The sequence below is a fragment of the Dicentrarchus labrax genome, unplaced genomic scaffold, assembly GCF_905237075.1.
Source record: "Dicentrarchus labrax unplaced genomic scaffold, dlabrax2021, whole genome shotgun sequence".
In the NCBI taxonomy this organism is placed as follows: Eukaryota; Metazoa; Chordata; class Actinopteri; family Moronidae; genus Dicentrarchus; species Dicentrarchus labrax.
The window spans coordinates 25,339,726-25,364,710 of record NW_026136713.1 but is presented as its reverse complement, the minus strand read 5'-3'; the positions used below and the strand labels follow the sequence as shown (position 1 = coordinate 25,364,710).

The 24,985-nt window shown below is 40.5% G+C and overlaps 2 protein-coding genes across 3 annotated transcripts in view; one reads left to right on the top strand and one right to left on the bottom strand.

The window, feature by feature from the left end:
* Positions 1 to 24,652, top strand: prkcq (protein kinase C, theta). 2 transcript variants are annotated; one of them, XM_051419898.1, is made up of 18 exons: positions 1 to 89; positions 6,149 to 6,473; positions 12,313 to 12,512; positions 13,120 to 13,180; positions 15,113 to 15,293; positions 15,381 to 15,412; positions 15,502 to 15,587; positions 15,974 to 16,103; positions 17,910 to 18,019; positions 18,232 to 18,361; positions 18,452 to 18,621; positions 19,778 to 19,951; positions 20,039 to 20,130; positions 21,362 to 21,424; positions 21,650 to 21,788; positions 22,294 to 22,482; positions 22,720 to 22,848; positions 23,316 to 24,652. In XM_051419898.1, the coding sequence occupies exons 2-18, from the start codon at positions 6,356 to 6,358 to the stop codon at positions 23,472 to 23,474; spliced, it is 2,163 nt and encodes a 720-aa protein (XP_051275858.1). In that variant the 5' UTR covers positions 1 to 89; positions 6,149 to 6,355; the 3' UTR covers positions 23,475 to 24,652. The 2 variants fall into 2 exon arrangements, with proteins under 2 accessions (XP_051275858.1, XP_051275857.1); XM_051419897.1 differs by lacking the exon at positions 1 to 89 and adding an exon at positions 5,624 to 5,902.
* zgc:194209 (uncharacterized protein LOC570908 homolog) overlaps positions 1 to 24,985 on the bottom strand; it is an 80,137-nt gene that overhangs the window by 7,215 nt on the left and 47,937 nt on the right. The gene's annotated exons all lie outside the window — the stretch shown is intronic.

The following is a 24,985-nucleotide window of genomic DNA, read 5'->3' as shown; positions in this document are numbered from 1 at the left end:
GCGGTGTGTGTGCGGCGGGCTGTCAGAGACCTGCTCGGATGGAGAGCAGCTTCAGTCCGCGGACTCTGACCTCCACAGCTCTTCCTCAGGTTCGTTTCTTTCTCTTCTTTCTCTCTCTAATGTTTCACAGCTTTAACGGAACCTTTGCTGCTGTTTACGGACACATTTAATAGTTCACACAGGAACTTAAACACACCACGGTCGGCTGCTCGTGTCTCTGACAGACAGACAGACAGACAGACAGGTTTTATTTCTCTCTCTTTGCTCTAAAAGCTTCAGTATGAGATTGTTTATGGAGGCTCATTACTGCCAATATGACAGAAAAAGATTCTGTAAGTCAATATAATGAAAAACCTTCAAAATAATGACTCTGTGAACGTCTGGGCTTCCATAGATTTGGTTGTTAAATCAATAAGAATTTTAACCTGTTCTTATGTTTGTGTGTAAAATCTGTTAAATACTATAAACATTGTGAAGTAGAAGTAAAAGTACTCGAGTAAAGTACACCACTTGAGTAAATGTAATTAGTTAAGCAGCTGTTTAAGAGAGCAGTAACTTTAACTATATATGTATTTTTAGTATTTTAGTCTATAATAAGGAATCATATCTAATAAACTGATCATATGTTTGTCTGGAAAGTAATCAGTAACTGTAACATGAATGTAGTGGAGTAAAAAGTACTTCTGAACTGTGTTTCTGTAACTGAGTACATACATTGTTTATTTTACTTCAAATTAAAATGAGTTCCCTGTCAAACAGCTACAGCAGCTTTAATTACAGGAAACTAAAGAGTATTTGCAGGGTGAGAATGTAACTGATTACATTTACTCAAGTAGTGAATTCTTGTTGATTTAACGACCAAAATGTGCATAAAGTAATTCAAATGAACAGTAAAATGCTGCTAACATGCTCAGTGTATTTGTAAGGAATGTAACATTTAGTTTGATGAACATAACAGGGAACATTTTATTAAATATTATTACTCCATTACATATATCTGACAGCTATAATCAGGATGTCGCAGCATTTTTTTGGGAGAAAGTAAACTTTGCAAAAAATAAAAGTTGCGATCTATCATCATCTTTCTGTCTAATTGAAGGAAAGCGGTTCCAGTGAGCGTAACGTCGCTGTTTGGAGGGTAAATATGAAACGTTTGCGTCGCTCACGTCTGCAACCTACACAACTAGAAAAACAAGGAGTGAGTTTGATGATGTCTTACTTCACAGAAACGAGGCTTTTTAACTTTGTTCAGATTCCTTTATTGCAGTGTAGGTACGTTTATATCAGTTTATAATCCCCTGGAATCAGAATCATTGTGTACAAACCAAACTCTGGCTCTAAAGGCCACCGTAGTTTCTCCTTCACACCTGAAACTGCAGCTTCCCCGCTAGATGCCACTAAAACCTACACTGCACCTTTAAATGGCCTCTTTTCCCTGTAATGTGAGTCCTTTAATACTTGTATCAGTGAGACTGATGTGAGCTGATGGAAGCGTCTCATCCTTGTGTTTCACTCATCCTCTGAATGAGCGACCACTTCAGGGACAGCGGGCCCTCAGCTGTGGTCAAAGGCTCCTGTCACACACATGGACCTCCTGTCAATAACAACAAAGATCTACTGGCTACTTCAGAGCGCTTTGCCACACACACACACACACACACACACACACACACACACACACACACACACACACACACACACACTGGGCTTTGATGCTGCTCGGTGCAGAGGGGCAGGCGGGGGGGCTCCATTGACTTTGGCCCTGGCTCTTGAACTGGTTTGTGAAAGGTCTCCGACTGGTACTCGACCTTTCCTGTTTCTCTGTGAGTGTGTTTGAAGGAGCGTGGGGGGGGGGTGGGGGTGGGGGGGCATTTGAGTGCCGCTGGGTGGTCGCAGTAAAGCGAGGCGCCTCAGATGGCACGGCGGCACCTGTGCACATAAAAGCGTGCGAGCTCAGAGACAACAAACAATGCAGTCTGTTTACTGAACCAGATAAACATCAACCACAGAGTTCACCGTTCACCGGCCTGCGTCTGTGCCCCCCAGCAGCAACAGGTTCAAAATAGGAATCAGACGTTTCAAAGATCAGCAGCTCGTTTTAACAACGAGTCTTTGTGTGGGTGCTGCTGAAATCCTCTTACGTTTACAGGACGGGTCCTTTATGGGAAAGAAAGAGGGCATAGACGGTGTAATCCCATTAGGACGTCACCACAGCCTTCATACCTCAACCTTGAAGCTATACGCCATGTGTCCTTTAATTTCACTGGTTTCTAAGTCTTACGTTTGTGTATTAACCTGCAGAGAAAGTACGAGTGTGCAGCCTTCTTAAGTTATATTCAAACTTCTTGATGAAGAGAACAAAAACAATCCTTATACTTCATTAAAATCAACTAAGAGAATCCGTCCGGTTTCACTTTTTCACCCTCGTTTAGTCGAGATATCCACAATGGAAGTCCTGGCTGGTGCAGTTGTCCACATACAGAGGAGGGAACTTTAGTTAAACTGTAGGAATCATCTGGCAGCGTGTGCAGGTAGATTCAACATAAAACAGAACTTTATTCATCCTGAAAGAGTGAAAATATATTAATACACACTGTTATTGTTCCCTCTGTCTGTGTGTTATAGATTCAGTGTTAGGCTGACTGATATAAGGAGCAGATAATGATTCACCAACTGTTTCTCTGAACCCAGAGTTCAGTCTGACAGGCACCAAACAACCTATAACCAGAAACGTGATATCTGTTCATTGAATCAGAGACAATGCTCGAAGAGAAGTTTCATTGTTAATAAATGAAACCAATGTCTGGTCCATGTAGAGTGAACAACACATGAGGGGGAAATAAACCTGATATAAGAATACAAATCTTTAACTTTTCATTTAAATATCATTTAAACTATTAACATTATTAACAGTATGTTACAGTTGTAATAAAAATAATAATGGATAAAAATGGCTACCTTTCCTCGGCAGTGTGTGTGAATGTGTGATGTCAAACCTTAGAGGCTACTCTTCCCCTAAAATCCTGTTTTTTTTATTTTTTCAGTTTTATACACAATTGTATTCTGTTAGCTAGACAAAGAAACGAGTCCAGTAAGCATTGTGAATGAAGGACTGGGCTGAGACTGAGAGGTGGACATGAGGGATATTTCAATGGTCCTCTGCCATAGTGACTAAACATCTAAACATTTGGACTTGCAGTGCTCACACAATGCCAAAGGGACGATGCATTCTGGAGGCACTGAATATTTCTATGAGAAAGGAATTCAGTTTTGAAGCATGAGTGAACCGTTTTGGGAGAGATATGGTGAACTGTGGTGTCGTGCTGAACTGTAAGACTGTTTTGCCAAATGATCTTAGAGTTTTGAGAATGTAATTTCTGTTTCGAGAAATGAGCCAAACCAAAACTGTAAATTAATAACATAAATGTGCAATGACTTGTCGACTGTTAGCTTTTATCTTTAACAACCATTTATCTTTAGTCAGGCAGCAACGATTGGTTGAATTTATGTTCATTGTTGCGATCGCAAACTATAAAAATGATTTGGTTGAAGTTTAGTTTAGTGTTTGTAACCATGTCTATAGAAGACAGACAGACAGACAGACAGACAGACAGACAGATAGATAGATAGATAGATAGATAGATAGATAGATAGATAGATAGATAGATAGATAGATAGATAGATAGATAGATAAATAGGCCTTTATACAAGTTTAGGCTTTGTGTCAGATTGAATACAAGTTCCCACCTCTTCATTTAATCCTGTGATCTATAAATCTGTGTCCACCACAGACCAGCATTGTTAATATTATTAATATTATTAATATAATTATTGTTATTAATGTTTTATGATGCTAATAAAGGTCTGTTTACTTCAGGCACATTGTAAATAAAGCAGTAAAATGTGACTTTATTTCAGATATTGGAGGTTTTAATAAAGTAATCTTAAATCAAAGTGACGGTAATCAGTGTAATAATAATAATAATAATAATAATAATAATATATTTATATATTCTGTAGCTCATATTCAGTTCACTGCAGCGGTTGAACATTGAGAGCAGCCGTGTTTTGAAGTGTTTTTCTCTGTTTGCAGCAGCTCCACCTGTGAAGCTTCAAAATGAAAAATAAAACCGCCCAGAGGCAGGAAGTGTGGTTACATCGTCGTAACTTAGACACCGGAAGCTTTACCCCCCACTCCAACCTGCCCCCCCCTGCAGGAGCCCTGCATTATACAACGGGTTCACAACTGCAGGGGAGGGCTGCAGCGCTGCACATCTTACAGGCTTAAAGAAGGCGTGTGTGTGGGTGTGAGAGAGAATCTCAATATGAGGATCAATCAGTCTGCATGGTTTAATACAGATAACGACAGATTTAATGGGATTAAACTAGATTTTATATAATAAATAAATATATAAAACAAAAGTGAAGCCAAACTATTAAACAGTTGCTTCACGTTATAATCAAACAGGATTTAATGGCGTTCAGCTCGAGCTGCAGCTGAGTTCTACTTTTATACCACATGTTTAATCTGTAAAATGATTTGGTTGTAAGGATGTGGGACATTACCTCAGAAAAACGAAAATAAATAAACTAAATAAAGTTTACTGCTCCGCAACAGCACACAGACACTGTTTAACTGGAAGGGAAAAACAGCAGCAACTGTTATTTTCTGCAGTTTTCTTTGATTTCTGAGATATTGACCTGAATATTTTGAGGTTTTGAACTGTTGCTCAAATAAAAAAGGTTATTTAATGTCAATTTGGGCTTTTTGAAGTTTTGTTGGGCTTCTATATCAATTATTTTTACCCGTTTATTGAAATGTTTTAGACCGAAGGATTAAACACTGATCTGATGGTTGTACCACTCTCTCCTTTTAGTGCCTAATTTATAAAGAAATCTTCTATTAATAGTTCAACTTACTCTGAAAAGGTCCAGCGTGTAGGATTTAGTTGCAGATTACAACTCCCTCGCTTCACCCTCCACTTCAAACCACGTAGGAGAAACTACGGAGGCCGAAAAAAACGTGAAAAATGCGAATGTAGATGTAGAGCCAGAGAGGTCTGTCCCTTCTGGGCTTCTGTAGAAAGAAGATTCTGATGTGCAGCTGATTACACACTAATGAAAACATAAACCTATTAATATTATTATTAATTAATATCAACCTGCTTCCTTCAGGGACCTTTTCCATCGTTAATAAACTGACTCATATTCTATTGATATTTTATATTATATTCAAACAATGAACTCAAACAGGGAACTCTTTGTGTAAAACCAGAGATTTGGATGAAATATGAGCAGATTATTTTCAGTTTATGGAACTTTTTATCTGTATTATGTTTCTTTTAATAATTTCTAACAATCATACAAACTTAATATGATTCTTTTTTCTTTACTTAACAGTTTACATTCACTCTTCTTCACAGAAGTGAACCAGATGCTGAGCTATAGGTCTACTGTATATTCATTTAGTTTTTTTACACGCCTTAAAATCAAGAAGGCTTTGCAACCCCCCTGTAAAGCTTTGGCGACCCCTGGTGCTCGTGGTCAGGAACCACCGTCCCGACCTTTAATTTAAGCTGTTTACTGCTGCACTCGGTCTGTTTCGGTGTCTGTGCCACTGACTCAGGGTCGTTACAGTAAAGTGACTCGTGCCAGCTTCTAACCATAACAACCAAGTATTGGGGAGTAATGCGGTCCTGACCTGCGTTTAGTATTTCAGCTCTATTAATAGTCACCTCTTCACCACGGAGACACACACACACACACACACACACAGAGCTCTCCGGCAGGCCTCAAATATCACCATCGACCGCCACCGAGTCGGGGATCAGACCTGCTGCAGAGGCATCGCCAGCGTTACTGATTCTTTGTGCTCAGCGACTCAGCTGCTGTTTAACTGGAGGTACGGGTGGTTTCATTCTAGGTCAGAGGGCTGGTTTGTTATCTCACTTTATGGTTTTTAGGCGTGAACTCGACTTTCCTGCCCTCACACTTTAAGACAATTTATATTTCTGTTGATGTTTCCGTGTGTGGAGATGTTTGCCAACCAGCTGGAGCAGACGAGGTTTTGAGTAAGCCAGCTCTTGTTGTTACTGTGTCAAGGGTGATAAAACAAGCCTCCCTCTCTCTCTCGGTCTCTTCCTCTCAGGTTGTTTAAAGGCGGAAAAAGGCAGCAAACCTCCTCCTCTTCCTCTGCCAGCCTCTATTTCCTCTGGAGAAAGAAGGGCCAGTCGGCGTGTGCTGCGGCGGAGGAAAGGTGGTTGACAGCTCCTGAGAGACCGGAGCTCCTCAGACAGCTTAGCGACAGTCCCGTCGCAGGCTCTCCGGGAGGCTGTTTGGATATTTGGGTGCAGCCATGTCACCGTTCCTGCGGATCGGGTTTTCCCAGTTCGAGATCGATCCCGGTCTGGCTTACCATGAAGAGGTGCTGAACCCATACTGTGCTGTTTACATGAAGGAGGCCATTGACACAGGTCAGTGATGTGGTTCTTGTGATTATAACTCTATAAAATGTCAGAAAATAGTGAAGAATGCTCGTCACAGTTTCATCTTCATGTCCGAATATATCAAATAATGATTATATAAAAACAGAAAAATATAAATAAACCTGCTGGAACTGATTGATCGGTTATCAGAATCATTGGCAACTGATTTTCCGTCCATTGACTAATCGGTTAATCGACTAATTGTTAAAGTGCTATGAGTGATGTCACCAGAGTCAAACCGACATCACAGCGTCTGGTTCCAACGCGCCGATAATTGATTACGTACACGTTTATTGTGGAATCGCCTAGGTTACATTTTAGCCGTTGTAATAGCATTAAAATAATAAACTATGGTATAAACGCTCGTCGATAAATCAAATAGGCGATCAACAGATAATTAATCATCAACTATTTTGATAATCAATTGATTATTTGGATAATTTTTCATGTTTCATTGTTTTTTTTTATGGAAATTTGCTCATTTTATTTGTCTAATATGATAAAAACACTTCATTTCTTTTGAAGGTTTTGACTGTTTTCTGGAGTGAAATTATTTTCTTACATTTTATAGACAAAATGATCAGTTATTGAGGAGAATTGATTGGTAATTAAACTGTAATTAAACTGTAATTAAACTGTCTCAGGTGGTAACACAGTGAATCACACAGTTCTCATATAAAACATATTTAATACGTGTTCATGTGTTTCTTACAGCCTTTAAACAGGCTGCTGACACTCAACAGTAATTCAGCATTAATTCCACTTGATGAAAGCTTCTACATTTGCTCCATATGTTCACCGGCGCTTTCTCAGAAATTAAAGCCTCTGCAAACCAGGAAGTTTAATGTTCAGTTAAGCTACAGCAGTGGGTGGAGTAAATATAGGAATGTGGAAGTAGTATCTTTATTTTTAGATTATGTTGGAGATTAGATTACAGAGCAAAATGCCAAAAGCAGTCTCAGAACGTTCTTATTTTCTCTTTCATTTTAAAAGAAGTTATAAAACGATTAATGCTCCTCACACTGTTATAGATTGTACTATAAATGTTTAAATTGTGCTTTATTTTTGGACATTTTTGAACGTCTTCCTTGCAGTTGTTGATTCACATTCATGGTCACAACTTTGGGAAACTTCCCAGCGTGATAACAGACACACAGCGGATGTCTTTGGTCTGCATCTGGCTATCTTTAAACTGCTGGCGAGCACAAGAGCAAGCTAGAGCTAAAAACAGAGCCGCTGAGTGGAAAGAGGAGGGCTCTGATGCTTCTTTTCCTCTTGAAAACCACAAGAATGGTCCTACGAGGCAGCACAGAGAGGCCCGTCGTGTGTGTGAAGTTCATTTACAGACTCACTGGGAGGGAAAATGCCATTTAGTTTCATTTCATGTGCGATCACATACTGATACAACTCGTGTGTTTGCATTGAAACCAACACGCACAGCAACCAGTTTTAACTCTATTTAAGTTGTGGACATAAAATAAGCTTTAGTGGTGTCAGACTTTGTGACAGACACACTGGCTGAGTTTGGGAACTTTATGATGAATGATGAATCTCCCATCAGGCCCTCTGGCTCATTTCATCTTCAACAACAAGCTTTCCTTTGACGTTGAGCGTTCAGTCTCTTTAAGTGTCACTTTGTAGCTCAGCTCGTAGGAGTTAACGTCTCGCTGCCTGTCTGCTTTTGTCTTCTCTAGATCAATGAAGATTACCTGGAATTCAAATAATGATTATTAACCTTATAATTATTATTATTTGTCTGCTGCAAAAGCTTAAATTTCCCGTGAGCTGGACTGAGACAGAAACATGAAACTTGGCCCAATAACTGGAAATGAAGAGTATGTGCTTCCTGAGAAACATGAGCCAACTCAGCCAGATGGTGGCGCTGTAATTGATTGTCGATTGATTTGAAATTGGACACACAAGTCCAGCTCGATGTGCTCTATAAAGAAGCCTCGTCCACCACTAAAGTCCAACCAACTACATTTTCAACCATTTTGAATATTTGAAAATATAGTTTTGACGTCTCCTCCTGAAACGTCGGTCCGATTGCTACCAGATCTTCCATAGATCATCACTGGGTGAAGCTGATCAATAGTTACATATGGGTTATTGATATTTTATTTAGTTTTCAAGATATTGACCAACGAGCTTTAGAAGGAGGCGTGGCTCAGCACATTTACAGACAGAAGTCAGCAACCGTTGGGCCGATCATCACAAAACTCCCAGGATACGTCCAGATAGGAGCCTCAAACATATCCTGAAAGTTTCATTAAATCGACCAATAGGGGGGCGCTACGCATGCAAAAAATGGGTGTGGAATAATAAAGCAGTCCTGAGTGTACGACTATTTGGACATTTCTAACTTCTTCTAATATATCAATCTAAAGTTATTTTTTGTATTAATTAATTAAATGTTTATAATAATGTGACATTTTGTAGATTTAAAATATATCAAGTAAAGAGATGTTCCTCTGCAGCAGCACGTAGTTTAAAGATTACAGATCAAAATAACTTTATTTAAATCTATATTTATAATGTATTTTTATAATTCCCATGAAAAGAACAAAACCAACAATGTCTCAGTATTTCTGACGTCTCCAGTGGTTCCTGCCAACAGGAATAAATCCTTCAAAACAGCTCATAAATGTATTGTTTTAGAAAAAGAGTCCATGTAGACTTTAGCAAATGTTTAAAGAAGTAACATTTGTTGGGGACTATTTTCAGCGGCGGATTAATCCACATTTGGTGCTTTGATGAGTTCCAGCAGCAGCACAGTGTTTGTGAGCCTGAGTCAGAGCAAACAGAACATATATCAGGATTAAGTGCGTCAGCTGGATGAATTCATGGTCGGCTTTCGTCTTTTCATGGTAGAAAAACTTCCAGTTTTATTTATAGGAGATGTTTTCATGTGAATGTTCAAAAACACAACGTGAAAATAAAGATGCTGTCTGTCGCTTGTGTAACTGACTCTAAGCAGTTTCCTTTTTTTGCCGTTTCGAACAGTAGCCCATTCTTGTTTAACTTCCACTTTTTAAATGAGGTGAACCTGCACGCTGAGTTGTATGGAGGACCGAAACCGCCAAAAATATTATAAATCAATTAAGGCATTAATTGATTTATAAAATGTGAAATAAATAAATATTTCTGTTTTAATTTGCTTTTCTATTTATTTACTGTCCCGTTAAATTTACATTTTATTTATTAATTAACTTATTTATATCCCAAAACTTATTTATTTTTACTTTTACGGGTGTGTTACAAAATCATGCTAAATATGACGTCAGATTGGGTACGCAGTGTGTTTCAGCTGTGATTGTTGCGAACAGAGAAATGCCGGATATATAAACTAGATTAGCAAATATTCAGCGTAAGCTTACTGAACATACTCAACCGCCCCATAATGCATTGCGTCTCATCAGACCAGTCAGACTGCAAAGCAGACGATTTTATTAAGATTAAGATTAAGATTTTATTTAAAAAGTTCTCTTCTGAGAATATTTGATGTGAGAAATTTTGACACAGATTTTGAATATCTACAGTATTTTTATTTATTTATGGAAATTGATTGAAAATTTGCTCAAACATTTTCGGAGCTCCAGCGGGAGGTAGCCGGTCGACATTTCTATCTACACAAATGCAAATATATACGTCTACAAGCTGCTTTTAACTGGATCAAACAACATATGCAACTTGCTGAAGCTGTAATTGATTGATAATGTATAATTCCTCCAGTAATCATTAATCAAATCGCAATATGATTTTTTTTACCGTATCACGGAGCGGCTACTGAACTAAGGTGCTTAGTACTGTGGGGCCTCCGTAGAGGCTTTTAAGCTCAAAGGCTGTTAATTTAGTGAAGAGACTTCATTGGTTTAGTAACCAGGAGCAGCTTCTTGCATGAAAGGAAAAATGGAATAACTTTGAATTCAACGTCTTCAGTCTTCATTGAACATGTTTGCAGACAGAGGAAGCCGTAGACTCCTTCAAAGGAGCCATGTACGCACACCTTAGTCTGAAATGCCCCACCATGGTACTTTTTCACAGAATAACACAGGAACTGAGTGACGGCTGACACCAAAAAACATCTCTCATATCTCGAGCTGCATAACTGCTGCAAGGAAATTCACAGGCTTGTGTAGCTGGTGGAGAAACAAACACACACATTTCCTCTCTTTAAAAAATCAGCACAGACGGCGGCTACCAGAGCCGGTGGACAGACAGCCGGTGAGCCGATGATGGAGGAGGCCGCGGATCACTTTGGGAGTAAAAAGCTTAGTGGGCTTTATTGTTGAAGCATGTGGCTCTTATGTAAGTGGATATTTTGGATGCTGTTGCGGAGAAAAATCAGCAGATGTTAATTTTTTAAAAAAAGGTTTGCTGGTCACAGTGGTTAAATGTTCAGTATAGCCAACATCCTGCAGACTAAATGTGTTAGAATAAGAACATCTGACATGAGATTAGCATATTTTAATGTACAGGAGGGTCGTGGATCTCAGCATTGAATGACAGCATAAGGCTGTAAAAGAGCATTTAATCCTCGGAGAGCGACACGCTATACGTTCCTCCTATAAACTGGGATTAATTCCTGGTGTCGTTTTTCATCAGCGGCACGAAATCTTCTCCATCTTCCGGATGTTAATAATCAGAACTTCAGTGAGGGCGATGATATTCTATACTTCTGTTATTGCCAACAATTATTGTAAAAAGACTCGTTACCACGCTGTCTGTGACCCTCATTCCTTCATTCTGACGTAAACGCTTTAAAACATGTAATAAATATATACTTTCATTTATTTAAACGCTAAAACACAATAAGTAAATCACATTGTTGTTGTCAGCAAATGTTACTCAAACTGAAATAAAGGACTATTTTCAGTGGCGGATTAATGCACATTGGTGCGGTAGTGTAATGTTCCCCCAGGACCTTCTTTTCTATCGTTGAATAAATGACGACTCCTGACTCAGTGACACATATAATGGATATTTCATATTATATTCAACAATAACAGCAGAGAACAATGAACACAAACAGGGAACTCAATAACTGCTGGAGGTTTGTGGAAAATTATATTTTTTGGAACTTTTTATACAACTTTTTGTATATTTTTGTTTTCTAACAATCATACAGACTTAATAAGGTATTCTCCATTGTTCTATAGTTTGTGTTCAGGTCTTCACCTTCTATAGACCAACTGTATGTGTTTTTAAAGTTTTCTCTCCCCCACTTAAAGTTAAGAAGGCCTTGCAACCCCCCTGTGAACCTCAGGTTGGGAACCACTGATAGAGAGTATTTAGGGCAGCAGGGTCTGTGTATGTGACTGCTGCACTACATTGTGTGTGTTCTTGGTAATGAAAGAGCAACCATGTTCGTTTTGTCTTTGTGGCTTTGAACTGTCAGTCTGACTCTGGAGGGCTTCCCCGAGCTCAGAGGCTAAGGAGAGGAGGCCGATCCACAACGGAGAACGTTTCCGACTGTTGTCTGTTTCATTCTTAACTTTTGTCTATTAAAGAAACAAATCAGATTTTTTCCAGGAGAATGTCTGTGAATGGATGATTGTGTGGTACCATTAAGCTCTTCATTGATCTGTGAGGAATAAGATCCATCAGGCTTTCATTCATTGTTGGTTTTGGTCTTTTAATGGGATTTGTTGACAATAACAGAAACTATAGTCCAGGATGAAATATGAGTCTGCATCCCGCCGGTCACTAGAGAACATTTCCTTTGCTGATGCACAGGAAAAACTTCCCACTGCAGATTCATTTACATCTTAAAAAGGTCAGAGTAAGTTTGCTAATGAATAATGTCTCTTTTCTTTTGGTTTTCTAGAAAAGGGCCAAGTGTACAAGCAGAAGAAGCCCACCATGTACCCGCCGTGGAGCACCACGTTTGACGCCCACGTCCACCGCGGCCGCATCATGCACGTGATGGTGAAGGACCGGACGGCGGAGCTGAAGTCCGAGGCCACGGTGGCTCTGGACTCGCTGGCGACGCGGTGCAAGAAGGAGAACGGCAAGCTGGAGATCTGGGTGAGTGCAAAGCTGCAAATGAAGACAACAAAAACCCGATACAACAGCGTGGGAGAAGCAGTGATTGTTAAGGTGGAACTGCTTTATTCAGTGTGTTTAAGGTGGAACTGCTTTATTCAGTGTGTTTAGTGGTTTTAATCAGCGGGTCTGTTTGTGTTGGAGAGGAGGAGACCTCTGTGGATCATTGGGCTCCCGGTAGAAACCTCCTGAACCATGAACATTGAACCCAATGGTGGTGAAGACAACAACTCCCATGATCCCACGCTGCAGAGGCTCAAACTGGCTGGACAGTGGACGCTGATCCACGTCAGCAAACTTGGTCTTTAGTTACTGTTTGGATGTGAGAGACCCCCTGGTGGCAGAAACAGTTTCCAGCAGGCTGACTGTGAGATGGAGGTGTTGGAGTGTTTTTGAGGTTAATCAGAAATGAAAACAGATTATTTCTTGTGCATCAGAGTTTTTCCCTGGAAAATGTGTCTGAGTGACGCCAGCGTTCACAGTGTCAGTCAGTCTGTCACTGTCCATCATCCACATCCTTCCTCTTTTCAAACTCATGTTATTCTCATGAATTTCTGTTCAGTTTCTCTTTTCTGTCTGTTTCTTTCAGCTGGAGCTGAAGCCACAGGGCCGCCTGCGGATGGAGGCCAGATATTATCTGGAGAAAAGTGGTGGGTGGTTCCTGCCGTTTCGTTTAAAACTAAATTTCCACTAGAACTTGTCAAGTAATCCACATCTGTTATGTCAAGATCACTGTAAGTCTTAGAAGTAATAAACAGAGCACTCATTGCCTTCAGGGCCACATTTGCTATTTTTAATAAAAGAAATATTCTTGTGAGAAAGAATTATTAGAGCAACAAACCATTGTTGTACACATTTTACTCTTTTAAAGGCTTCCATGTGACAGTCGTGGGATTTCTGAGGGAATATTTTAACTTTTTTAGGGTTGAAACGGTCAAACACTGTATGAATTTAGTGAAAAATACACGTCACATGTTAAATATTTATATTTCTACAGTCAAACACTATATTTAGTGTCTTTTACCATCATAAAATCTTTAAAAGCTTGCATTACTCACATCCCCCCGGCCTAATTACATTTTCCTTAACTAAAATTACATTGTGAGTCTGTGCTGGTTGCTTTCACCGGTGCTTTCCTGACATTTACATGATGCCCAAAAAGAAGAAGCCATCTCATGATCCTATATATAGAGTTGGCAAACAGGTGGCATAGAGACTGCTCTGACAACCTGATCCTAATCCGATGTGTAACTTCCTCCTGCAAACATTTCGTTGTTCAACAACACTGTGGTCTAACTGACCGATTATTCATTAGAAATTACACGTTGTCAGAAAATGTGCTTGTTTGCTTAATTTCCAAGAATGAGATGAGATGAACTGCTGTGCTGGAGCAGGTTCTTGCAGATCAATAGTTGGTAATCGTGACTCTCACAGCGTGACTTGTCCAAAAACCAAAGTCACAAATTGTCCTTTTTCCATCTCTGTTCTTGGGTTTAACAAATAATATAAACTGTGTAAATAAAGTCGGTGATGGTTGGAGTATTTCTTAACTATTGACAGAGCCAGGCTAGTCTTTATGCTAAGCTTCAGGGCTTCATTTGTAAAATGGAGTGAAGATCAGTTTTGATCTTAAAGGTCCAGTGTGTAACATTTAAGTGGATTTATCATCAGAAATGTAATATAATATTCATAGGTATGTTTTCATTAGTGTTTAATCACCTGAAAAAAAGAATCGTTGTGTTTTTGTTACCTTAGAATGAGAGTTTTTATCTACAGACCCTCTTCTGGCGGGGTCCGCCACGTTTCTACGGTAGCCCAGAACACTTGCTCTCAATAGGCCCTTTCAGGTTTTTTGCAGCCACTTTAGTTTCTCCGACACACTTCACAGCCCGTTCTCATTCCCAGGTTGTCAAATACAGACGCGAGCCGTGTTCAGTTAGTTGCCTCCACACTGCTGTAAGTATGACTTACACAGAAAACCACATATCAGTTTGCTGATAATTAGCCTGATTAGCTATTAGCTCAATAATTAATACACACATTATTAAACAATTAATAAAATCAATAACTAACAGCAGGTAACGTCAGACAACATTATCATATACAGTGTTTCTGTAGTGGTGACAGAACTAGTCTGAAAAACTTGCTTCCCTCTTCGCTTCCTTTGTAAAAACACGTAACTCTAGAAACACAAAATAAAGAGGGTCATATGTCGAAAGTCTTTCTGTCAATTCAGCATCAATATAACCCGTAGATCAACTTTATTCTGCACAAACTTTACATTTGCCTCAGCTCACAAAGAGCAGCTGCAACAGAGAAGACTGACTCGTGCTTGTGATTAGACTAACTGTTTGGTCAAACTGAAACCAATGTCGGTAGGAAACGCTTCTAGATCCAGTAAAAGGTGAGAAATCGAAGACTTAGGTGTGAGATCCTCTTGACAGGAAGCAATTGCTCTGAGCAGAGAAAGCTGAGCTCAACAACAGTGAGTCTGTTACAGAAAGGATCTCAAATAAAATCTGTGTAAGATGCATTTATTCAGTGTTTTCTGTTTTTAATAAAGTTTGTGTGATGTGTTTCAGATGCTGCAGGTCAGACTGAGGGCGACCCAGAGGAGACCCAGGAGAGAGAGGGTCTGTTCGCGCTCCACCATCGGCGAGGTGCCATCAAACAGGCCAAAATCCACGTGGTCAAATGTCACGAGTTCAGCGCCACGTTCTTCCCTCAACCGACCTTCTGCTCCGTCTGCAAAGAGTTCGTCTGGTACGTAAAAACATAAAAAAATCACTGAAACAATCATCATTTCATTCATTATCTCGCTCATGATTTCACCTGTTTTATCCGCCGCAGGGGTCTGAACAAGCAGGGGTACCAGTGCAGACGTGAGTGTCTCATAATTTCCCACTGATGGAGTCTGAGTGACGGCTTCTTTCCCCCCCATGTGCCTAACTGCCATCTTTCTGTCTTTCAGAGTGCAACGCAGCCATTCACAAAAAATGCATAGACAAAGTAATCGCCAAGTGCACCGGGTCGGCCATCAACAGCAAAGAAACTATGGTAAGAATCTGCCTGGTGTAGGCGTGCAGTGGATGGCGGCGTGTCCTCCCTCACGGGCGGTCGGTTCAATCCGCTGATGCAGCGCGTGTAAGAGATTTGTAAAGTTGTGGTTTTAATGCTTACTAATCAAACAGCTCACACGGAGGCACCGGCGCTTACATTCAGCCGCTCATTTACTGCTTTTATCTTCTTACTCTTGTTTCACTTCCTCCTCAGAGGATGAGTTCATACGCACGAAACCAAAAGAGAATGCAAAACCTTGAGTTTGTGCAGTGCAGACGGACCCGCCGCCCTCTACTGCCTGCATACAGGAAGTGTTTCTGCTGCACTGTGTGATCAGCTGTGTGACGTAAAACGTGTGTGTGTGTGTGTGTGTGTGCCTGCAGATCCACAAGGAGCGCTTCAAGATCGACATGCCCCACAGGTTCAGGGTCTACAACTACAAAAGTCCCACGTTCTGTGAACACTGCGGCACTCTGCTGTGGGGGCTCGCCAAGCAGGGGCTCAAATGTGAGGGTGAGAGGCGGGAGTTTTCTGTCATCTTTGTCATGTTAAAGAAACTGGACTTATGGTTTACACCGCGTCAGGCCTGGGGGAGTTCCGTAATCAGGACATATTTGATGCTCTGGTTCATCATCAGATTTCTACACAGTTGAAAAAGTTCAGTTCTAAAACGCCACAGTGCTGCTGACAGCGCAGGTCGAAGGTCAGTGTGTCTCTGAACTGAACCAAAGAATTAGCTCTTTATATTAAACCGCCTGAAGGACAGAAATAATGAGCACTGAATGATAATATTCTCAGTATGTACAGATAATGTTTATTTGCATACAGAGCGGGGAAGTGAGAGCCGATCACAAATGTAGAGATGCATTCAATGCCATCAGATCCCCCAGGACGCTGACTGTAATGTCTGTAGTCTGACTGTGTACAAATTAAATAATAACAGATCGCAGTTTGTAAAAAAAAAAATTATTTGTCACACACTGTCAGTATGTGGAGTAATACAATGTAATACTGCTGTGCAAGAGTTGAAATAAGAGTTAGTAAAGCAAACAAAGACAGAAACGTGAAGATAAAAAGTTATCATTCATATCGCTTTGACGTAACATTAATCAGTAATTCTCCTCAAATGCATATAATGATATTGGTGCAGTGTATTCTGTAATAGTACAGCTAAATCTCTGTTATATATAATATCTATTGATATTATTGATCAAAATCACAAGTTTCCCTCAAACAGTTTTACAGTCTGTACAACAAACAGTCATATTCTTAGAGCCTCACTTCGGATAAGTTAAAACCTTTTTTTTTTTAAACGTTGACGTTTGATTGAAAGAAACCACAGCAGAAAATGTGCACACGGGAGTCAGCAGGAGTCAGCAGGAGTCAGCAGGAGTACAGTTTATGAAACCTATAAGTGCTAGCAACGTTATTTTCACCTCCACATTTAAACCTCCAGTTTACCCAGTTTCAACCCAGAATCACCAACAGCAGCAACAACAGTATGTACTGTACACCAGGCACTTACTACTGTACATGTATCTCTACATCACACAGCAATATTCTTAGAGCCTCGGTTCAGATAAGTTAAAACCACAGCAGATAAATGTGCCTCACACACAGAGGTCAGCGGATGGAGACACTTTATGAAAGCTAAGTGCTTTTCAGCCTGTAAAAGGAACATTTAAACCTCCAGTTTACTTAGTTTCGACCAAGAATCACCAACAGCAGCAATCATTTAGTCTCCAATCTAACACGATACTCTCCCAACAGCTGGAACAGCAGCACATATTTCAGCATTTTCCCATCAGGAATCTGCAGGAACTCACTGCAGCTGCTGCAACAGCTGGAGGTTCATCAGATTTACAACACGAGCCCGCACACTGGTGTCACTGTGTGCGGGGAGCGAGGGTCTGGGTACTGTGTATTATATAACAACCACCACCAACAGATTTTAACAACAGTTGTTAACATGGAGGCAGCGGGCTTCATGAACTGTGCTGCAGTCAGCCACCAGGGGGAGATCAAGAGGGTCTATACTGTTGTGCAAGTGCTCTTACTCTGACAACAATCTGGTTCCTCTGCTGGGATTTTATGCAACCGTTGTTGTTACTGGTTAAATTGAGCTCAATATTAGCTGGAAGATCTCACTAAGACACAGTTAGAGATATTTTCTTTAATGTAAAACCTGCTTAACAAGATTATTTTAGTTTTTTAGACAAAAAATAGGACTCATTTCCCAGAAGAGATGCAAAACTGTGTTCTGTATGGCAGTTTATTTATGACGGGATAAACTGTGGTGATGTTGTGTTTTCTGTGCAGAATGCAGCATGAACGTCCATCACAAATGCCAGAAGAAAGTAGCCAACCTCTGCGGGGTCAACCAGAAGCTGATGGCTGAGGCTCTGGCCGTCATCGAGAGCCAACAGCAGGTCGGAGAAACCAATCTTTTAAAATCTGTACTTTTATTTTGAGGAATGGACCTCACTAAACCTCCCTGAAGGAGTTGTATGTTCTGGTCCGTGCACAGAAAGGTTACGAGGGTTTTCAGATCTTCTGTTTCCTGGTTTTGACCTTAAAATGCTCAACAACATAGATCAAATCCCTAAAACCTGAGTCTGACGGTCCAACCTTCTGCCTTCAGGCCCGAAGCACCAGAGAACCTGATATCATCGGTCGAGAAGGTCCGGTGGGCGTCGGCCAGCCGGGGGTGGTCCGAGCTCCATCGGGGTTAGTAACCAGCACGGCGGCTGCAGCTACGCCTGCAAACAAAGGTACGCACCCTCTAAAAGCTTCACCAACATGCAGCCCGTCACTTCCTCTCCATGGTTCTTTAACGATTCCCGACCTGCGTCTTCCCGTAGAGGTGCAGGGGGTTGCGTGGGACGGACCGGGGGACGTCGGCAGGATGATGGCGGAGGCGTCGACAGGAGACGACCCTCTGTACGCCGTCCCCAATAAGGAACGCCAGTCCAAGTTCAGCGTCGACGACTTCATCCTGCACAAGATGCTCGGGAAGGGCAGCTTCGGAAAGGTACCGGACGGCGAGCTGAACCCAGGGAACTAGAGCTGTTTTAATATTTCCACTCTTATTATTAATATTATATTTATATTGTAGTCCTCTGTAACCTGCTGGGGTGGGACTGCCACTAGGGGTCGCCAAACCGTAGCAGCAGGCCGGTATCTTGACCTTAGTTCAGCTTCATAAATTAAATTGTTATTATTAAAGTTTTGATTCACAATGTAAACCTGAACACAGTTTATATTCACAGAACCTTCAGCCTCGTCCTGCTTTAGAAAACAATTCAGTCTGTATGATTGTTAAAAATGTAATAAATATATAATACAAACAGAGGATTGTATAAAAAGTTGCTAAAAATATCAGGAAAATATTCAATCATCAATATTCACTGCCTCCAGCAGTTATTGAGTTCAATGTTTGGGTTCATTGTTGAGTTTATCAGCTGTTCTCTGCTGTTATTGATATTATTGAATATAAGATGAAATATTATATATATAAAAAAATGTTGGGAACCACTGATGTAGAGAATATTCAACAGGTAGCAGAGATATATTGTAATTTAATCACAGTGGAAGCAGGGTGAAACATATAATTCAAAGTACAAAGCTTACAGGATGGCGAGGGCAGGTGAGGGTCCAAAAAGGGGGAAGGGCAAGAAACCCAATAAAACCCACAGAAAGTCCAAAACCAGCAGGAAACACATGGGAAGGCTGACACACAGGTGACACACAGGTGACACACAGGTGACACACAGGTGACACACAGGTGAACCTAATGAGGGCGGGGCAGACTGGAGGGAAAACAGACAGGAAGACCCTTTCAACATAAAACTTCTGCTTTGATTTTAATGGCAGATTGCAAACCAACTTATAAAGGTGCATACCGCCACCTACTGTACGAGAGTGTGTAACATCAGGGTTTCACATACTGAAGCGTTTTAATGGTCTTAATCAAACCACTTCCTCTCTTCTACACTTCTCTTTGAAACTGGACCACAGTGGAAACAATTATCACTCTCACACAGCAGGTTGTGGTCCCGGTGTGGTTGTTCAGCTAGTTTTTAGAGAAAAACCACTGACTTCTCTCCACTCTGACGCCATCGTTGGGGGGGGCACAGAGAAAGGTTCGGAGTCCATTTACAGCAGTTCTGTCTCTGCTGTGTTTGCAGGTGTTTTTAGCCGAGCTGAAGAAGAGCGGGAAGTTCTTTGCGGTGAAGGCTCTGAAGAAGGACGTGGTGCTGATGGACGACGACGTCGAGTGCACCATGGTGGAGAGGAGGGTCCTCTCGTTGGCCTGGGAGAATCCTTTCCTCACACACCTTTACTGCACCTTCCAGACCAAGGTAACGCCCCGCCCACACCTCGCTCAGGTCTCAGCTCCTCAGCCGGCGGTGGCCCCTGACCTCTCTCTGCATCTTCTGTGTGTCCAGGAGAACCTCTTCTTCGTGATGGAGTACCTGAACGGAGGAGACCTCATGTTCCACATCCAGAACTGCCACAAGTTTGACCTGCACAGAGCCACGTATGTATCCCATCAAAAGGTGGTACCAGGACCCTGATTCAGCAAGACCCTTAACACAACACAACACAACACAACACAACACAACACAACACAACTCAACACAACTCAACTCAACACAACTCAACTCAACACAACTCAACTCAACACAACACAACTCAACACAACACAACTCAACTCAACACAACTCAACTCAACACAACACAACACAACACAACACAACTCAACACAACACAACTCAACACAACACAACACAACTCAACTCAACACAACTCAACACAACTCAACACAACTCAACTCAACACAACACAACTCAACACAACACAACACAACTCAACTCAACACAACTCAACACAACACAACACAACTCAACTCAACACAACTCAACACAACTCAACTCAACTCAACTCAACTCAACTCAACACAACTCAACACAACACAACCGACCCCTGAACGATACCCATTTTTCAGTGCTGTTTTCTGCGTTAAGCTAGCTGTGTGTTTACAAAGAGACAGTTACCTAGGCGATAATTACCGCCTGTATTCTGCCTCTGATTGGCTCTGACATCAACAACATCACTGTTACATTTCAACAACTAAAACACCTCTGCAGACCAAACTTTATTCAAAATTGGGCATTTTAATACCAACATACATGCTGACCATCACATCTGCTTCCTGAAGAAAGAAACTCAAATACCGACACACACACACACACACACACACACACACACACACACATTATAGACAGTGAATTCATGAAGTTATGAGTCGATGTTTAATTCAGCTTATATTTAATCCACCGGCCAGAAGTTGAATATCAATTATTAACAATATAGGAAATCCTTCCCACAGTCTTATCCCACTGACAACGGAGGCTGTAGCTGTTGACAGAATCGCACTTTATCTCGTGTTTCTAGAGTTACGTGTTAAAATGTGATATTTCTTAAATGGAATTTGGGGCAATATATTCCCTGAAAGTACAGAACACAATGGAAACTAATACTTTTATATATAATAATGCAATAAACTGACATTAATTGTGAAGCAGCAGCTTTATTGGTCATGTTTGAAATAAAAATAAATTAAAATATATAAAAGTTGTTATGAACACATTGTGGTCTATAAGGAGAATTTGGGCAGATGATGCAGCTGTGCAGGTGTTGAAGTTTCAGGTGACTGTTTGTACTGTTTGCTCTGTCTTGCTATGAATCCTCTTTGTGTCTCCCTGCAGTTTCTACGCAGCCGAGATCGTCTGCGGACTCCAGTTCCTGCACTCTAAAGGAATCATTTACAGGTAGAGTCTGAGCACGAGCCACAGAACCGAGAACTGGAACAAGTTGTCTTCAGTGTTTAATGAATTATACAGTGAAGAAAATAAATAATGGCAATAATTTCTGGAAGTTTCACTTTCTCCTGCAGTTTCAATGCTGCAACAATCCCCCAAAAACAAGCCTGCAACATCCTGGAGGGAGCGTTTTATGCTGTATTATTGTCCTCACATCCTCCTGTTGCTCTGCAGGGATCTGAAGCTGGATAACGTGCTGCTGGACTCTGAGGGTCACATAAAGATAGCGGACTTTGGGATGTGTAAGGAGAACATGCAGGAGGACTTGCGGACGTCCACCTTCTGCGGGACGCCCGACTACATCGCCCCCGAGGTGACCGCACACACCGCATCCTAACGGAAACCGGAGAGTCTGTAAAACCAGAGATTTGGATCAATTTAGAGATTATTTCCTGTCCATATTGATCACAGATGAGGTTTCCTGATATTTTTTAGGAACTTTTTATACAATTCTCTGTCTGTATTTTTCTTTTTACATTTTTAACAATCAAACAGACTTTGACAGATTCAGTGTTTTCTTCTCATTGTTCTATCAGCTCTTTGGTTGTTTTAACTTGATCAGAGACTGAGTCTAAAAGAATCATCTAAACTTTAAAAAATATAAAACATATTTAGTTTTCTCCACAGAAATGAAGTAGAAGATATAGACCTCCTTTATATAGGTTTAAAATATTCTTACATTATTTCATAGAGAAAAAAACAACAAATATCAGACTGTTTGCTGTAATTTAAGTTTTAAATTTAGAAAATCTACCGTGCAACCAGAGCTGGTGACTTCCTGTTTCAGCAGCCTGTGTGTGTGTGTGTGTGTGTGTCAGATCCTGCTGGGTCAGAAGTACAACAGCGCCGTGGACTGGTGGTCGTTCGGGGTTCTGCTGTACGAGATGCTGATCGGTCAGTCTCCGTTCCACGGTCGAGACGAGGAGGAGCTGTTTCAGTCCATACGAACGGACAACCCCGTCTATCCACGCTGGCTCACCAAAGACGCCAAAGACATTCTGGTCAAGGTCAGTCAGCAACAACTACTCTATAGCAGCAGTAATCTATAGCAGAGGTCAGTTACATGCTGTACTGTTGTACGTTTTATTATTACATAATCTTTTGTATCATAAACTGACTTTTTATCCAGTTTGAATTTTTCCCATCCACTGAAGGATGAAGGATCTTAAGTTATCAGAGAAACAAACCGTTGAGTTTCTAAAGCTCGTGCTCAGTTGTGACCTCTGCTGCTGTTTGCTCTGCAGCTGTTTGTGAGGGAGCCAGAGGAGCGACTGGGAACGAAGGGAAACATCAGACAGCACAGTTTCTTCAGCAGCACCGACTGGGATAGCCTGGAACAACGGCAGGTTGCGCCGCCCTTCAGGCCAACTTTAGTAAGTACAGCCACACCCTAAAGCTTACCCAGCTTTATCGTCTGTAACACTTAGGAGGAAACACCAGATTATGTTGAAAATGAAGCATTTTTTTATGAATATATTCAAATTCAAGCAGATTTAAAACCTTAAGACTTTATACTTACAGTCCACAACAAATGCAGTTTACTGAGAAGCTCTTTAAGGCCTTTCTTCTAGTTTTGGCATTTTTATGGGATTTTGTTGAAAAATACAAAATGTCCTAAAGGCCTTATTCTTTAAATAAGACTACACAACTCAATAACTATATAATCGTTGAAATGTATATTTATATAAGCTGTATTATGCTCTAATCATGTGCAGTATATTACCAGGTACTGTCATTGCACATTATAGTCTTTCCTTGTGTTATTTCTTATCTTTAGTGTTTTATTTTGTGGGTTTTATGTGTGATTTCTCTGCTGTAACACTTTAATTATTACTTGCAGACGTCGCCCAGTGACTGCAGTAACTTCGACAAAGAGTTCATCAACGAGAAGCCACGGCTGTCGTGTGCCGACCGGACGCTCATCAACAGCGTTGACCAGACGATGTTCAGAAACTTCTCCTTCGTCAACCCGGGGATGAATCGCATTGCAGCGCGCTGACATCCCCCCCGACCAGCAACCTACAACTACCTACAGGCAACCAGTACTTACTGGAACCAACTCAAACTGAAGAGACTTTAGACCGCGAATGTCACAAAACTCAACTGTCCATAAACATGATAACCACTAAAGGGGGGGGTCCTGGGTGCTCAACTGTCGCAGCCTCTTTGTCGCATGTCTTTTCTGTCACTCTCCGTTTAATGATGTAAGGTAAATAAAATGATACAGTATACACAATAATCTTTTTAAAAAAAACAGACGACAAAAACGTCTGAGCTGAGACGGAGAGACAAGAAGACTCTTTATGTAAATAATCCGTCTGTTGTTCGTTCTTTGGGTTCCCGTTACAAAACCGAAACATATTAAATAATCAATTTTTTTGTGTTTTTAAAAAAGAAAACTGGAAGTTTTTTTGTTTTATTTATTTATTTTGTTTGTGCTGCAGAGTTATCATTTTGTATTTTTATTTTGTTTTGAAGTGTCAGTATTAGTTTTATTGTTATAATAATATGAATAAGAATCAGGGGTATCTGTGAAGCAGTGACTGAGCCACCGTGCTAACAAAAGAAAAACTTAAATTTTCTCTGTTTTAAAACAGAAAAACGCCTTTTTTAAATTTGTTTTTCTGTTTTTCTGATTTGGTTTTGAAACCAAAGAACGAACGATTTACGGATTATAAATAATAACAGTTTACCTGACGTCCATTATGTTGCCTCGTGTGTAACTCATAGTGGCGTTAAACTTTATCGCGATTTAACTCCAACACAAACATTTCCGCTGCCTTTCAGTTTATAAGCATATAATAAATTACTGTGTAGAATTCCCCGTAACGTCTGCTATCAGGGTGTTAATCAGTAGAATAATGTGTTGTAATGAACTTACGGTGCCTCATAATACTTTATGAAGTTCTTCAAGTAAAGCAAACCGCCAAATTAAATGTATTTCCTGTTGTTGTTTGATCTCCTGTCCTATTCCATTGCTGAAAGAGTCTTTTTTAAGGGTACAGATGTTAGAAATCCGTCGCTGTGTAAATAGTTGTACTGTAAGTTGATGTTCAATCACTGTTCATGTTTACGTGTTATCTTATCGTACCTCAGGAGTTTTATTGATCCCTGCATACTGTAGTTTTTATTGTTCTCTTCATTGTGAATCCTGTACAATAAAATGTGGTTTTTTTTAATCCTGCTGATTTCTTTGGATTTAAAAAAAGATTTAAAAACCTTCAGAAGATTAAATTCAGCTCCGTTAACCAGAGGTGGTAACAGGACATTGGTGCAAGAATTTTGGCATTCAGTGTTGGGCTAGTTAGTCAATTGATGACTCATTACTCTTTTTAACTTATTACTCCCTGCCAACAGTAATTAGTTACACTTCTGGTTACATTACTTTTCTGTTACTCCACACAAAAATGCTAATTGTGTCCTTAATCCCCAAAATCCAGTTCTGTTTGTAAAAATCAAAGTAATGTGAATGTTTCCATCTTCCAAACCAGTTGTCCTTCCCACCTCTGA

Excerpts from the sequence above, each read along its gene's own strand:
- prkcq (XM_051419898.1), top strand. The coding sequence starts at position 6,356 with ATGTCACCGTTCCTGCGGATCGGGTTTTCCCAGTTCGAGATCGATCCC. Across the intron at positions 13,181-15,112 it reads ATATTATCTGGAGAAAAGTG|ATGCTGCAGGTCAGACTGAG; the intron begins GTGGGTGGTTCC and ends GATGTGTTTCAG. Across the intron at positions 22,849-23,315 it reads CGCCCTTCAGGCCAACTTTA|ACGTCGCCCAGTGACTGCAG; the intron begins GTAAGTACAGCC and ends TATTACTTGCAG.